Source organism: Bemisia tabaci, chromosome 6 (genome assembly GCF_918797505.1).
Source record: "Bemisia tabaci chromosome 6, PGI_BMITA_v3".
Classification (NCBI taxonomy): domain Eukaryota; kingdom Metazoa; phylum Arthropoda; class Insecta; order Hemiptera; family Aleyrodidae; genus Bemisia; species Bemisia tabaci.
In genome coordinates, this window is record NC_092798.1 from 51,595,279 (window position 1) to 51,611,098 (window position 15,820).

At 34.7% G+C, this 15,820-nt stretch overlaps 1 protein-coding gene across 1 annotated transcript; it reads left to right on the forward strand.

Annotated features, from left to right (window-relative positions):
- Window positions 1-725: 725 nt before the first annotated feature.
- On the forward strand, window positions 726-14,332 carry Ak2 (Adenylate kinase 2). Its single transcript, XM_019058583.2, has 7 exons — window positions 726-1,123; window positions 2,174-2,291; window positions 4,322-4,440; window positions 5,422-5,589; window positions 7,779-7,893; window positions 9,551-9,711; window positions 11,190-14,332. Exons 1-6 carry the CDS (start codon window positions 1,025-1,027, stop codon window positions 9,658-9,660), a joined length of 729 nt encoding a protein of 242 aa, XP_018914128.2. The 5' UTR covers window positions 726-1,024; the 3' UTR covers window positions 9,661-9,711; window positions 11,190-14,332.
- The last annotated feature ends 1,488 nt before the right edge of the window (window positions 14,333-15,820 follow it).

A 15,820-nucleotide genomic window follows, 5' to 3' on the forward strand; every position in this document is an offset into this window, starting at 1 on the left:
AATTGCGAGCAACAACTCGATAGTGAAACGTCAAAAACATGCAAACCCACAATCTCCACTCCTTTTTTACTTTTAAAAAGAACATCAAACCTACATCATGGCTGGAAATTTGCACAGGATATATTTTTCACACGGAGATGAAAAATCACAGAAGTTTTAAACAAATAACATTGAGTAGTTTTCCATTTGGAAAATACAGTATAACAGGGAGTTTGCACGCACTAAAAAACACCAAAATGCAAGAACATGGAAAAAAGTTGAATGTTGATTTAGCATTTATACTGTTATAAAAATGTGCGTTAAGTATCACATGCTGATTTTACTGTAAAAAAAATGCTAACGCAACAATGAATTTGTTTATTTAACTGTGGATGTATCGTTAACCTAGCATGTTTTTTTTTTTTTGTTTTATTGTAAAAGTACCATTTATACCTACTTGTCGCATTACAAATGCTAAAGCAACATTCAATTTTTTCCGTGAAACTATGATTTTTTCATTTAGCTATTGTAGAAAATGTCGATATTCTGAAATTTCATGAAATATTTCACATGGAATTCTAAGATTTTATTTGTTTTTATGACCTAAAAATCATAAAAAATTGCTGAACCGTTGCCTCCGTCATCCATGCGTATGTCTTTGGTTGCAGTCAATGCAATGCAGTCGCATGAACATGAAAATTGAACACTGGCAACCTGCTGGCAACCTTGGAGGTTGGAATTAACATAACCTCTATCCTGACCTAACCTCCACCTTTTGCTCCGGTAGTGGCCAACTCACTGAATTTTGCGTGCTCAATTTGTTGATTTTTTCCGTAATTTGTATCAATTTTCTCCCTGTCGCTATCAGTCAGTGATCCTAGAACTTAATTGTCTCGAAACGACACGTCAGACCTAAAGTTTCAGTTCATTCATGGTGTGAGGTGTGTTTCGAATCTGAGCTCACTCAAACAAGTTCATAATTTGACAGTAGAACTCTTGACAATCTTTCCTCCAAATCTTAATCTTCACCAGCCTATTATCCATCATGCCGCCTGTTGCTGCTGTTCCGAAACCTCGGGATGAGGAACCTGCTGGAGTGAATGCTGTTCTTCTCGGGCCTCCTGGCTGTGGTAAAGGGACGCAGGTAAACACATCCCTCTTCGATTTGTTTAGCCTAGTTTTCACCTATACTCTAAGCCAACATAGATTTAGACATGCTGTTCAGTTCCTTAGATACACAAATATATTTAGAACTTTGTGAGACATCTGCAACATATTGGGCATTTCAAATCGGTGCTAAGCCAGAAAAAAGGAGGATGACCATGTGCAGTGAAAAGGGTCAGCACATGCATAATTTTAAGACTTGGAGAGTCACTTAATGATAAAACTAACCATACTGATCGTGAGGATATTGCTCACTAGTCACGAATTTAGGTCTCAAAGCTGAGAGTTACTTCAAACATAGCGACGGTGTAAGTCTGCAATCACACATCTCAATTGGTGTCTGAAGTATTTGCAGAATTTTTTTTGCACAGAGAAGCAAAATCACGGCAGTTTTAAAGGACTGCTGTTGAGTAGTTTTTCGTCTAAAAAATAAAGTCTCACAGGAAGTCTGGGACGGCGCAAATCGAGTTATGTGATTGCCAACTTACACCGTCGATAGGTAACTGAAAGCAAGTATGAAAGTAAAATAATCTGCAGATTACTGATAGGAGAACTGAGAAAGTGATGTCACTCTTCCTGCCTGTCAAAATTGATTTTTCACACGAAAGGAAAATCGTCAAAGTTTCCAAGGAAAGTCGTAGTAAGGTGCTCCACTGAGAAGATAAATAAAAATGTTTGGAAGTCTGCCAGGCTGACACTAAGATTAACGTTTCTACAGTTGCACCGTTGATATTCTTACATGATCAAGTAGTTCTTCTGTTAAGACGAGGACTCTTAAAGATAAGCCAAGAAAGTTGGTTTGTTTTCATGTAATGTAGCCTATGTGTGTTACTTACTTAGGTGATCAAGCTGCTGGTTTTACTTAGTAACCACTCAGAATCATTGATTCTCTCAGTTTAATGCATAAATCAGGTCAAAAACGCCAACCAACTTTGATATTATGGCTAAGCTTTATGTGTTCGTGCATTTTGCTATCTAACTGCGCCTGTACTGATAAACGTTCATTACTTCAATAAAATTTTGTCCACAGGCCCCTAAATTGGTGAAAGAGTTTTGCGTGTGCCATCTTGCGACTGGAGACATGCTGCGTGCTGAAGTTGCCTCGGGCTCTCCTTTGGGCAAAAAAGTCAAGGAGGTCATTACCTCTGGTAAGATATGAAAGATATCCGGCTACATTTTAAATTTTAATTTATTTTAGTCAAAGCATATTGAAACCAAATGGCTATTTTAATCCAAAATCATCAGAAAATGTTGCAGGTTTAAAAGTAACCCAAGTAGCACAATGAAAGTATTTTATGAAAAAAAAAAAAATTAATGAAAAAAATTTAGAAAATAAAGAAGAAGTAGCTAGCATTATGGAAAGTAGACAGAAAATTTAAAGTGAGTGTTACTATTTACCGAAGAAAATAGGTCTATTTCCTGTCTACAAAATGGATCTATTTTTTGTCTAGCAAATTGATAGGGCTATTTCCATAAGAAAAAATATCCAAAAACCTGATGGAAAATAGAGTAAAATTGGATATTTTCCATTTCTTGGAAATTGAAAATTTGGAAAACAGATAGAAAAAACACAGAATGTAGACAACAAAATTGTCTGTTTCCCTTGTATTTAGTGTCCGGAACATAGACAGAAAATAGAAGTTTTTTCATAATTTTCTTACTTCTATTTGATACATCTATTTTCTTTCTATTTTATTTGTCTGTCTAGAAAGTAGACAATTTCTAAATTAGTGCTAGACAGAAAATAGAACCCCATGGTACTTGGGAAATCGAATGGACAATCCTCATCAATTTTTAATCGTGATAATTTACGAATGAATAGATCCTGCCTTGAGTGAAAAGTGAACCAACATTCTCTGAGCTATGAACACTAGGACCTCTCCATTTCCTCTTTCTTTTTGTTGTCATTCTTGTTAATCGCAATTTTACAGTAAATTTCTTTTCAAGTAAGTATGCAAGAATCGCACACTTTTGAGAATGCAAAATCAAAAGTATTTCTTAGAGCAGGTTCTGGCCATTGGCCAGCTGCTACCCAGAATCGGCTGTTTAAGCTCTTCATTTCTCAGCCTGTGTGACATACTGCGCCCACTTGAATGACAGAGAGGTGCCAACTAGCAAAGGTCTCTTGTTAATGGCAGAATACTCCTCAACTTCTTTCAATAGTACAATTGCTCCATCAATGGGAAGTACCTTTTTGAGGGACTAGCTCACGTTCACAAGCGTATGTGCTAATATGACCTTGATTTTGAGATTGAAAATATTAAGGAAACAAGTGGAAATGGAAGGTTCTTTTCTCAACATTTTATATATGGAAGAAGATCTGAAGAATCTGTAAGTGCAGTTCTCATTCCGAAATTATATTAAAATGATAAAGAACCATACCTACATCAATTTTTTTTTGTTTCAAAGTGTTAGATTGATACTTGAGTACAGTGGCAAACAACTTCTCCGAAGAGCCATGTGCAGAAATAAGGAGACTACTAAGGTTTCAAAAAAAGACTGTTAAAGTGAGAAGGCTGGCTCTCGTCAGCATGAAAATCATGCACTATTTGCAAAATTGTGGACTCTTTTTTTAATATAAGTTTATTGTAAAATTCTTAAAAAGAATTGTACACATTGTTTCTACTATTATGAGATTATACAAGCAACAAAGAAACTTGTAACTCATTTACCTGAATGAAAAATTGTGGACTTTCGTTTGAGAAAAATAATTTTGATAAATATCGTACAAACAGACTGCCTGCAAATCTGGCTGAGGCTTGTCAGGAGCCATTCAGGTTCATGTTAAATTGGGGGGGGGGGGGGGGGATACTGAAGTATTATTCATGTTTAGTATCCTTTTGTTTACTTTGTATGTTCTCCTCTCTTGGTGGTCTATTGAATCATGTTTAAACTATATTTTCTTATTGTATTCTTTGTTTTTTTGCCATCTTGTTGAATCTTGATGTATCTTTTCTTTTTGTTTGGGTCTTTAGCCCTAAATTGTGAAATAAAAAAATAGGAGAAAATTTGGGCTTCTCTAAATGGGAAGGCAAAGAATTCCTCAAAGTAAAACTAGGATTTATATTATAGTCAGAGGCAATATCCCAATATCTATACCCGCAAAATGTCTTGGAAAAGAAGGTTTCTTAAAATTGAGATTGCCTACTTCTATCGCAATTTTTTTTTTTCATTTCAGGTGCTTTGGTCAGCGATGACCTGGTCGTTGAGCTGATTTCTGCTAATTTGGAAAAGCCAGAATGTAAAAATGGTTTCATCCTTGATGGGTTCCCCAGGACCATTCCACAGGCAAAAGCTGTAAGTTTGTTTAAGATTGGGTGTTCCATGAGAAGAGACAACCTCAAAAATATGTGTAAAACAATTCATGTTACTTCAAGTTAAGCTCGTTAATTCTATTTATTCAGTATTTGGCTGCCTAGTTTGAAGGAGTACACCTGTGGTAATGGGCTAGTTTGGAAATTTCATAATTGGAAAGGGTTACCTACCTCCAGTGGAGGTGAAGTGATTAATTTATGAATCAGTGATATTGAAGGTGAAGCCATCGACGATTAGGTGATGTAATCCTTTTCGATGGGCTGGTTTATATGGGGAATATAAACTCCTTTTTTATCTGATGCAAAAGCAATTTATTGGAGAGAATCATTTGAACTTGACAGTCCGTGCGGTTGCCTACTCCATTTCAATTTAGTATATTCATAACTCTGCATTATATTAGATCGTAAACATTACAAAGAGGCATACTTTTATCTCAATAAGGTTAATGGTCTTCGTCATATATACTATCTCTCGATCATCGGTTTATTCTTTGTTTGTGACTTTTCTCGATGGCAAACAACACAGAATTATTTTGTTAAATATTAGCAATAAATAAAAAATACATCGGAAAGTTGAGTGTATTTTTTTTTACAAGCTCCTGCATATATCTGCTTTCAAAGAGATCCTGTATACGTGTTCAGCACTTTCATTTAATGTATCAAATTTATTTTTTTTAATAACCTACAGGGATTGTGCTGAAATTGATGAAATAAGGGAGATCCTGTTTTAGTATATCAATTGAATTATAAAACAAGATAGCATTTTACTTGTTTTTTCTTCTTCCTTGTCTTCTTTTTGAGAAGTCCAAAAAATTTTGTGATACAGTGAACACAATGGTCATCAAACTTGTCTAAATACCGTAAGAAATCAATTTTCCATAGGTTTTGATTTTATCATTATGTCACACATAAGTTTAAGTGGATATTTCTATTAATAATATTGTTTTCCATTTCTTTTTCCCAGTTGGATAAGTTATTGGATAAGAAAAATACCGCCCTAGATGCTGTTGTTGAGTTTAGTATCGATGACGAATTGCTCGTAAGAAGAATAACTGGCCGCTTGGTCCATCCTGCCAGTGGACGCTCGTATCATGTAGACTTCCATCCTCCAAAGAAACCTATGACCGATGATGTAAGCAAAATTATCTACTGCTCATTATTAATTTCTCATTTAATTGTTTTCCAAAGCATTGAAAGTATCATCTTGAATGAGTAACAGAATGCTGAAGCACCTCATTGCAGTTTTAATTTCCCGAAGTTACATTATTTTAATAGTAATCAAGTTGGTCACTCCTCTACCAGGTCTGAAGCTAAAATCTTGATTATATATGTATGATTGTTTGATAATTTTTCTCACTAGTCGATGATGACTTGCTAAGTCTGAAATCAATTTCTGCAAGTCACAAGGTCGTTGGATTTGATCACTCCATCACAGGGTGTCAAGCAACTGGTAAAGTCAGGGAGAGACAGAGAGTAAATATGGAACTGAAAGAATTGCAAAGTCCTGCGCATGAATGTCTTTTTTTATGTAACTTTACAACGCTTCTATACTGAGCCTTGTAAAGCTTTCTTCTGGTCTGTAGTGAATTTTTCTCTCGGAAATTTCAGCCATTTCCTGGTCTCTTTAGGCACCTTGCATTGAGTTGTATTTTTTTTTTTTTTTTGAGTTGAAAAAAGAAGAAGATTAAGAAGAATCAGGAAAAGTTAAGGAGTTGGAAAATCCAAGGATTAGGGGAAAAGGGGAGAAAATTGTGCCAGCTACCTTTCTTTGTCTCAGGTGGGACAGGCATGCAACCTAAAACTTTAAATTTTCACAGTTGCATTTAAAACTCCCAAAAATAAAGTATCAGAGCAAACAGAACTTTGCCTGTAGTTGATATCCCAGTATTTGAAGTAGATTTTCAATAAGTACATCTACCTTTGTAGAATTTTAAATGAAAATGCTATTTTCAGTGGGACTTATTATCCCTCAATTTTACAACTCCAGGTAAAAAATAATAAAACACTGCAAGTAAGTTAACAGGTTGAAAAAAAATTGCATTTTACTTCTCAGAGTGAAAATTTTTACCTTCATTTTAGTTTCATTTATCAGCAACATTTTCTCACATCCATGAAAGGCTATAGTTTAATCGGGACAAAAAATGTTTCGAGTAAGTCTTTGATTTCTTGGTTACTACTTGTCTTCTTGAATACTGGATTACTGCAGAGGTGCAGGAAGTGCTTGATCGGCTGATAAGAGAAGAATTGTGAAGGCGCCTCAAAAAAGGGCCAAATATGAAGGCAGAAGGCATTTTTGCGAAGGAAACCATCACATGGGTTTCTTTGGTTTTAGAAGAAAACTACTAAGAACATTACTTTTGGTGAAGAAAATTGTGTTACATGCTTTTTCATTCAAAGAAAATACTGAGGCGCGCAGTCTTATGTGGACAGCAATGTGAAGACAGCCTCAAAAAATGTGAAGGCAAAGAACTTACTGCACCGTTGGATTAGTTGATTATTCGATACTTAGAAGTGTGCGATTTGCCCAGTTTTCACTTAAACCATAATTAAGAAAATTTGAACCAACTATCAGTCAAAATTAAGTAGGTTCTAAGCCATTATTGAGCCAAAATGCGACTCAAAAGTTGAGCATTTTTGTGTTTTGAGTTGGACATCTAAAATCGAAATCAAGCTTTTCTTTGGAACATTTCCAAAACATTTGATAGGATCAAAAATTTTCTTATGTCCTTTCTCATGGTTTTTTATCGTAACGTCTTTATCCTGAACTTTTCCTGATGTTTTTGTCCTAGAGGAAAAATCAAAACAGTCCTTTGTCCTGGTTTCTTTGCAATGGAAGTACCCCACGTTTATAATACCAGCCTACTCGATCTTGTGATAGAGTGAAACACTTTTTACTAGCTTACCAGAAACTAGCACTAAAATCTACGCCAAGAGCAATGGCGGCTGAGGTTTGGAGTCAGTGGCTGGCGTAGGGCATTATGTAAGGTTAAACCTGAGGTAAATTAGTTAATTCACAAATCCCAAGGTTGCAAAAGCCAATCAACTTTTAAGTAATCGAATGAGCTGCTGACGTGACTCTGCCCCTCAATCACCTTTTCTCAAGGCAGAGTTGCCATGATGAACTATTGGGATTCTCATGCAGTTTTCAACAATTGTATTTTGAGCATCATTATTTAAATCAATGTTGCATCAAAAGTTCTTTTGCCTGGAAAAATTTGCTCAATACTTTTCATGAATACTCCATGTTTGCAAAAATACCCTCTCTCTGGATCAGCTATTTATCAGCTATTTCATGCTATTTACTTTATCCCTTATTTCCAGGTCACTGGAGAGCCGCTTATCAAACGTGCAGACGACAATGAAGCAACATTGAAGACACGTCTTGCTACCTATCATAACCAAACCAAACCTCTGGTTGATTACTACAGTAAAAAGAGTGAGTTTTCTAATCTAAAATTTTTTGTAGTCTAGGTGCATTCAGTCATTTTCCATGCCTCTCAAGCAGAGGGGAAGGCTAAGAGGACGAGTAAATGAGACATAAAAATTTCCAAGATTTATGTGCGATCTCATATTTTCATGCTTCTTGAGTGAAAAGGCAGGTTTTTTGGCTGTCTAATAATCCTGAAAATGCAGAAAATAAGAAAATGTGGGAGAAAAACTTTGGTTCTTCGCCAAAGCTAGCTCTTAAAAATCAGGGAATTAGCATAATTAAGAAAATTAGGCACCATAAAGTCTGACAACAAAATCGAGAATTGAGTTCATTTAAATTTTTATCAAGATAGCTAAACTCGCAAATGAGATGTCTTAACTCTAACTTTTTAAAGTTCAATGTTGTACTTTATTTTTTTACCACGATAGCTAAACTCATAAATGAGATGTCGTAACTTTAATTTTTCAAAGTTCATGGTTATACTTTATTCTTTAGAACGAAAAAAATATCCAAACCGACAAACTTTGAAACAATGCAATTAGGATATTATCTGCACTGTTTTACAGTCTAGTCACCAAACTGTAATTTAACCACAGAGTTCATAGATAATCTTCATAAAATATTACATTGATCACTATGTCTAGCTGCAGCATGATCATTTACTTTTGATATCTATTGACCTTGATGGATACGCGCTGCGCTTCTATTGGATTCATTTCGTAGCAACCATAGACTTAGCCCAGTAGATACGCCTCTAGATACAGCACTAGATATTTATCCCCCACACTGGAGGTGGTGGATAACTCTGTATCTATCGATATTTGAGGTTAGGTGGTCGATTTTATAGTAAAACTGGTTGTTTCTGCTGATTAAGTTCAAGTTAATCTTTTTACTGGCACGAGTATTAATTTCATTATGAACATACTCGCAAACCGAACAAATATTACACTTTGATAATTGTTTGAAAAAAAGAACAAAACTTAAAATAATACATTTAAAAAATAAATTAATTTGTTTTACACGTTTATAAGTCAAAATTATTGATATAGGTGAAGTATAACCTCAAAATACAATTTTGAAATTCAATTTTAAAAAGAAATAAATTAATATAGTATGGATTGAAATAAGACGATATATTTTTTTATTTCCCGCGAAAACCACGATAAACTACGGAAATCGCGCTCGTTAGAAAATCGTGCTTCTAATTTTCCGTGCATTTGAGGTCATGGTGTTCACATTCATGCGCACAAAGCAACGCGTAAAGTCACTTCTTCTTCTTCAGAGATGGAAGGATGAGCTGTGATTGGTTGAAAAGAAAAAAATATTTTCAGTTAGATCGCGAAACACCGCGATCCGTATCCATCGTACCTCTAGATAAACTTATCCATCTAGAGCTCATCTAGTGGTCTAGATACGAGGTAAATGGTCGCCAACTTATCGAGCGGTATATCTTTAATAGATGGATACGCCGTATCCATCACCCGTATCTAGCAAAGTAAATGATCAAGCTGCTGGCAGGCATAGATTCTAAGAGTCCACTGGATGAACTTTATGCTGTAAAAGCATTATGGTTTTGTTTCTTTTTGAAGTACTTATAATCATTGTTCACCAGGTACAGTCTCTTTAATGATTTCAATCAATTTCCTTATTTCTACTTTTGTAGATATTCACCACCGAGTGGATGCATCAAGGTCTAGCGATGAAGTTTTTGGAATGATTCGCAACATTTTCCTCAAGTGTTCGATTGCTCGGAAGGATCGTTTTTGGCTTTAAAGAATAGTCAGCATTTCTAGACATTTTAGCGGCTTAATACATATCAGTTTGGTAAGTCTTTTCAAATTTCTTTCTTTATTTATCTTTCTCGAAAAAAAAGGTGCTCCGTACATCAGATTAATTCTGAATTCTTGACAAACGATCTGACATTCTTAAAAGCATACCTACAGAACTAAAGCTGGTGATAAAACTGCACATCAAAGTGAGACTGTTGTTTCAAGTATTTGCTATTAGTTAAGGAATAAGTTGCAAGTGATTTAGCTCAATTTTGAGCTGAAAGAGGCTACTAATTAATTAATTTACGTTTTAATCAATCAATTTTAAGTCCAGCAGCCTGATTGTTGAAATTTTGTGTTTGTCGGGTAGGCATAGATGACGTAGGTTAACAGGCGGAGCGTGATTGGTTGGCTATGTCTTATCACTGCTTTATCGTTCCTTTGTCAGGTGGAATGGACAACATACCGTCGGAAATTTAAGAGGTGCCTTTAGCTTGCCATGAGTTCCACCCGACATAGGCATGTCAAAGCAGCGATAAGACATAGCCGACCAATCACGCTCCGCCTTTTAACCTATGTCATCTATCTCTACCCAACAAACACCAAATTTAGTTAATCAGGCTGATGAACATGACTTTTCAATTCTTTTCGGTGAACTACGATTTTCAAGTCGGGTTTGGTTTGACATTTTCGTACTTTTCTGTGCCGAAATATTTGTGAGCATCTGTATTTCAGTTTTGAATTTTTTGACATCAAGGGCCTTTTTCTTGTACATGGTTATTCATGAAATACAGATCAATAAAATGGAACGATGTGTGCAAGGAAATGGAATCTCAGCTCAAAAAATCATTATCTGGATAGACTCTTTCTCCATTTCTATGAAAAACGTAATAAGTTGTTTGTAGACCTGTGCAATTAAGGATTTTTCAATTCGATTACAATTAACGAAATTAATCGCGATTACGATTACGATTAAAATTAGGAAAAAACTGAAAAAGTAAAACAGAGGGCGATAATTTTCTCTTTTTCTTTTTTTTTTTTGTGACTAAAAACGAACTTATTTTTTGGCTTTCATTACGTCCGTTATCCCGCCAACTATTTAACTTTTATTTTATTTGATGCACTGCCAACCTCTCCAATCAAAAGTATTCAAAAAACCTTTATCATCGACATGAAATCGCGGCACAAGCCCGATGGGGATATTTTCGTGGGGTTATCACTATTTTTAGTTCGAGATTTTATGGCTAGGGGCTAGCAGCGCGCCTCCGTAGATGTGACGCAAATTCGAACAAAGGCAGCAGGAATTTCAAATTTATAATGCGGTGCAAAACTGGACATTTCGTGAAGTCAAATTAGTCAAATCAATGACGATTAATTCCAAAACCGATTACGATTACGATGAAAAAAATTAATCGCGATTACAATTGACATTCGATTCATTGCACAGGTCTGCTTGTTTGTTGTTGTTTGCCGTTTTATATCTTTAATTCCTTCTCTATTATGCTAGTCTAAATCAGATTTTATTCATTTCAGGTTACTGTAAATCGAAGATGAAACGATCTGTCCAATGGATTTAATTTTATATGTATCTCGGTGAATAACAAACACTGAAGGGATTTGGATCTAGGCTTTGTTACTAATTTTGAATAAGTAAATGGTATTGAGCTCTGTGGGAAGAACTATCCGTGAACAATTATTTATTTATGATATCCTTTATGGCATGATGTTAACCAATTGAGAATTCATAATACTTTTTTATCCATATCTTTTTTGTGATCTTAGTCAGTTTTTTTCTACAGATCATGAGGAAATGAGTGCGCCATGCTTTTCTCACCATCAATCGCTTTTTAAAAACGTTGATTCTCATTATTTGGAAAACAAAATTTCTTTCTGTTTATAACTTCACTTGTTAGGAACTTATTCACCTCTTGCACTGAATTTTTTTTTTTTTTTTTTAATATTAAAGATTGCACCCGATTATGTCTTTTAAATTCGTCTAGTAAGAATCTTCTGACTCCTAGTCTCATTTTGTGTCAGGTCTCTTTTAAATCCGCCTGTTACTGTAATGTTTTTTTTTTTTTTTTTTTTTTTTTTTTTTTTTTTTTTTCATTTGATGGAAGATCAAGGATTCTGGCATTCCTCATATTTATTTTGATTTTTCATTAAGCTTTTGATTCACCAGTTAATTTGCATTTTCGGACTCTACTTATTGTCTTTGAAGAGGGCGTCACCGGTTTATTTCTCCTAATTTTTCATTATTGTCTTTATTTCTGTTGTGTCCTAATTTTTAATTTTAAAGACGTAGAGTGAGTGAAAAAAGAGAGTGGAGGTTAGTGAAGAAATCACAGCAATTTTTTTAATACCGGTACCATAACCTAGGTCAAATTCTTATAGAATTCAGAAGTATACTTACAGCATTATACGGCATGAATGTTCTGACTCCTAAGTTGTCAGCTCTCTAGAAAATTCTGGAGCCTTAAGGCAAATTTAGTCTCATTCATGACTTTTTACCATTACTCCTCAAGAAAGTTGCCTCTTGAGAAGTTCTGAGGTAAAACTGTAACTTATTTCTCAGACTTTTTCTTTACGGCTCGTTTTCATGGGATTTGTCTGAAGTTCGAATGGCAGGAATGATTCCAGGATTTCTCCCAGTTACCGTCTCCACAGGACAGGGCTCTCACATTCCTGAGTGAAGTTGGGACAGGAAGAGATAACTCAAGAAAAATTGAGTATTTAACTGGGATCAATATAATAATTGAACACGATTAACATTTTAACAAATTATGTTAAGTAAACAAACTTGAGCAATCAAGTAAACAACAAAATATCGCCCAATTTGCTTTTACTTCTTCTTCCCCTCTCAGTTATTCTTAGATATATCTACAAGTGGTACAAGGACATACATAATTGGTGCTGGAGAAAATATTGACCAACTCAGTATATTTCCTGACTTCGCAAGTCGGATTTTTACCCGGGACAAATTCTCTGAAAACGTCCTGTAGAGGCAAGGCCTCTGAGAAATTCTCCTGCCAGCTTCAAATTTTGCCCTGGACAAAAATAGTCCTCCATCCCCAACAATCTGGTTTGACTTGAGTCCAAATTGTTAATGACGTATCTTTGAATTCGTTAAAATGAAGTCAAAATAGTTTGGAAATGATAAAGACAGTAAAATAAGTATTATTTTCAAGATGGCTGTTCTGTCAATTTTGAAAATTTTAAGTTATTTTTTCTTCCTCCTTCTTTTCTTTATCCCCCCCTTCCCCCCAAATTAGCTTTAACAGTGATCTTCTTGATTTAACCATAGTTCCAATTGAGGTGATTTTCCTTTTCGTTCAATATTTATCGAACATTTTGAGTTCATTAGATACTACTGTTCACCTGGGACATATTAATAATCCAGTCTGAAGTGTGTTTCAAAACTTGTTCATCACCGCACAAAAAATATTTTTCATAAATTGATATTGCATTTATCCTTTGTTTTTCCATTGAAGAGGCAATAGCATTTCAGCCTCTCTTTGTCTCTTGATCAGCATTTTTCTCTTCTTTTTTTCATCTTAGTGTTGCAATCTCCTTTTTCAAGCCTTCTAAAAAATATTCATGGCTTTTAAAATTCATCACCTAAAATTACCTCTAAGAACAGAATGAACTACGGAAATCCGTTTTTATCCAAACACTAATGAACTCCCTAAATTTATAATCTTGCTAATATTAAAATGCTCAAAGATAAGTACTTTCTGTGGAAAATAGTTTAATTTTTTTTAAAAAGAAAAAGCTGAAGTACTATTAACAGAAAATTTAAAACTTGAAAATCTACGGGAAACCATGTTTTTACGATAAAAAGTGTTGCAAGTATCAAACATTTTTGTATTGTTTTTAGAAAATCAGCGCCAAGTTTGGAGTTAGGAAGACACACTGATATCATTGATGATCAGTCTCTTTTTGACTGTCTGACAAATCCTTTTGTCATGACGAGTGCCAAATAATTTCCACTATTTTCTCTTCATCATAACTGTATCTTTCCCTAATCTACCTTTTTACTTGTGTAAATAAGTTTGCTAAGAATTAGGATGTTACAAACGTAAAAAAAATTAAAATTTTAGTCACTACCTTTCACAACTCTGCTTAGGTTAGGCTAGGCACTTTAGTGGTGTTGGTAATTTTTTTCAGGCACTGGCACAATTTTGTTCGGTGTCAACATCTCTTTTTTTCTATGGAAAGTTATTACATGTTTCAAAGAGGAGAGAATGAATTTTGCTCATAAATAACTCATTTATTGCATCACTCTGGAAGATTCAGTCTGTTTTGCTCAAAAGCAAGTTCCCAGCAATTTTTAACAATCATTATTTGCTCAATTCTTACTCGGACAGAAATGACCTAACTCTAATGCTTACCTCTAAAACACTGTGTCTACTATCTTTTTCGCGTGGATGTATGCATTTGCCTCCCTTGTGCTAAACTCGGTCCACTTTTCTGTCCATCCTTCTTCTGTTACATCTAATTACCCGTGTCAGCCTGATGCATTTTTTTTAAATGGAACTTTGCGTTAAAAAATTTAGCACTAAGTATTTGAAATCAAGTAAAGCCGAGAAATGTGAATTAGTAGGCAATATTGTTCCGAAAATTTTGTAAAAAGGTTTATTTTTGTGTACAATAAATTCTTGTTTTTTTTGGTATCATTCACATTTACATTAATTTCTCAACCTCGAGTAGCTCCTGTAGCTCTCGAGTACATCAACTGAGAAACGCTTGCACAATTTTGAAAAGGAGTTAAAGCTGCATAAGAGCAGCGGTTCTCTAACTTTTCTTTATTTGGTCCAGGTGGATAATCAGTTTTAAACTCTTTTTAGTGAGAATTTTCTCATTTAAAATGAGTTAGAGATTAATTATCCGCCTGGACCATGCACAGAAAAGTTGGATTGAAGGAATATCTACTGAAAATGAGATGACGTAAAGACCTACTTTTGGTACCTCCTTTCCTGGTATTGTCATTGAAGAAACACTCAGATTCATAGGTCTTAAGTCAACAAAATAGATCAACCACCTAATACATTTATCTGTCTAATATAGCCATCCTGTTGAGGAACTCCCTGTCCATCTTTCCTTGTATATTCATGAAAATTACAAAAATTCCTAGTCTGCTGAAAATTCGAATAATTTTCCTATGAATTACTGTATCTTTTTTTGAATATGCTAGGATAGCAGGACAGGCCGTGGGTCTTCTAACCATCTCATTCACTTATGACCCCTGAAGCTGAGTGTTTTTTCGTTGTGAGTATCAGGAAAAAATGCAAAGAGGGCACTTCTCCAGCACAGTGATTTTTTAATTATGAAGGATAAGCAGTCAAACTGCCGTTTCTTTACACAAATTTTTCCCTGTTCAGAGTAAAAATCTCAAGGAAAAGTAAGGTGTCAAACTCTCCACCGTTTCAGACTGTTGTGGCTTGACCACTTTCTGCTGAATTTAGAGTCCTCGCCAAGTAAGTTTTCACACATTTAGACTGCGACGGAAGATCCACCATCTTGATTCTTGCATTAACATTCAATGCTAAACTGATGTTGCACGATCTTCTGTTGAAGTCTGAAAGGTTTCAGGACATTCCGTCAACGACTTTTTGTCCGTGCACCTCCCTTTTTCAAAATTCTCTGTAAAGACGTTAATAGCCTGTGACGCTGAATGTCTCAAAATATACTAACTAACTGTTTTGTTCAGTAGTATGTGTGCACGCATAAAATAAGCAATGGTGACTTGGTCCAAGCGTTATATTTTAGTCTGTGTGTAAAATTATATTGACAATATCGAAATGAGAAAATTGAGAGATAAGGAGGTGTTGATATGGTAACTCATTTTTTAAATGATATGTTACTTTCTTCTTTTGATTCATCTTTTCAAATTGTCATTGGTGAATATTTTGTTTTATTTCTAATCTTTTTTCGATGTAAAATATATCATATATACCTCTTTTTTTTAATAAAAGTATTAGGTACTTCATTTTGAAGTCATTTACAATTTTAAAAAATGGCAAATATTTGTAAAACTATTCCCAAGCGTTGGGATCGATATTAATATCATTGAGCGGTAGTTGTATTGAAAGATGCTTTACAAAAATGAATAAAAGAGGAAAAAACCAAAAAGCTCGCTATCTTTGGTTTTAACCCATTTGTAA

Bases quoted from the DNA above. Each gene is read 5' to 3' on its own strand.
- Ak2 (XM_019058583.2), top strand. From the start codon at position 1,025: ATGCCGCCTGTTGCTGCTGTTCCGAAACCTCGGGATGAGGAACCTGCT. The intron at 1,124-2,173 runs GTAAACACATCC...TTTTGTCCACAG, and splicing joins GCTGTGGTAAAGGGACGCAG to GCCCCTAAATTGGTGAAAGA. The intron at 4,441-5,421 runs GTAAGTTTGTTT...TCTTTTTCCCAG, and splicing joins CCATTCCACAGGCAAAAGCT to TTGGATAAGTTATTGGATAA.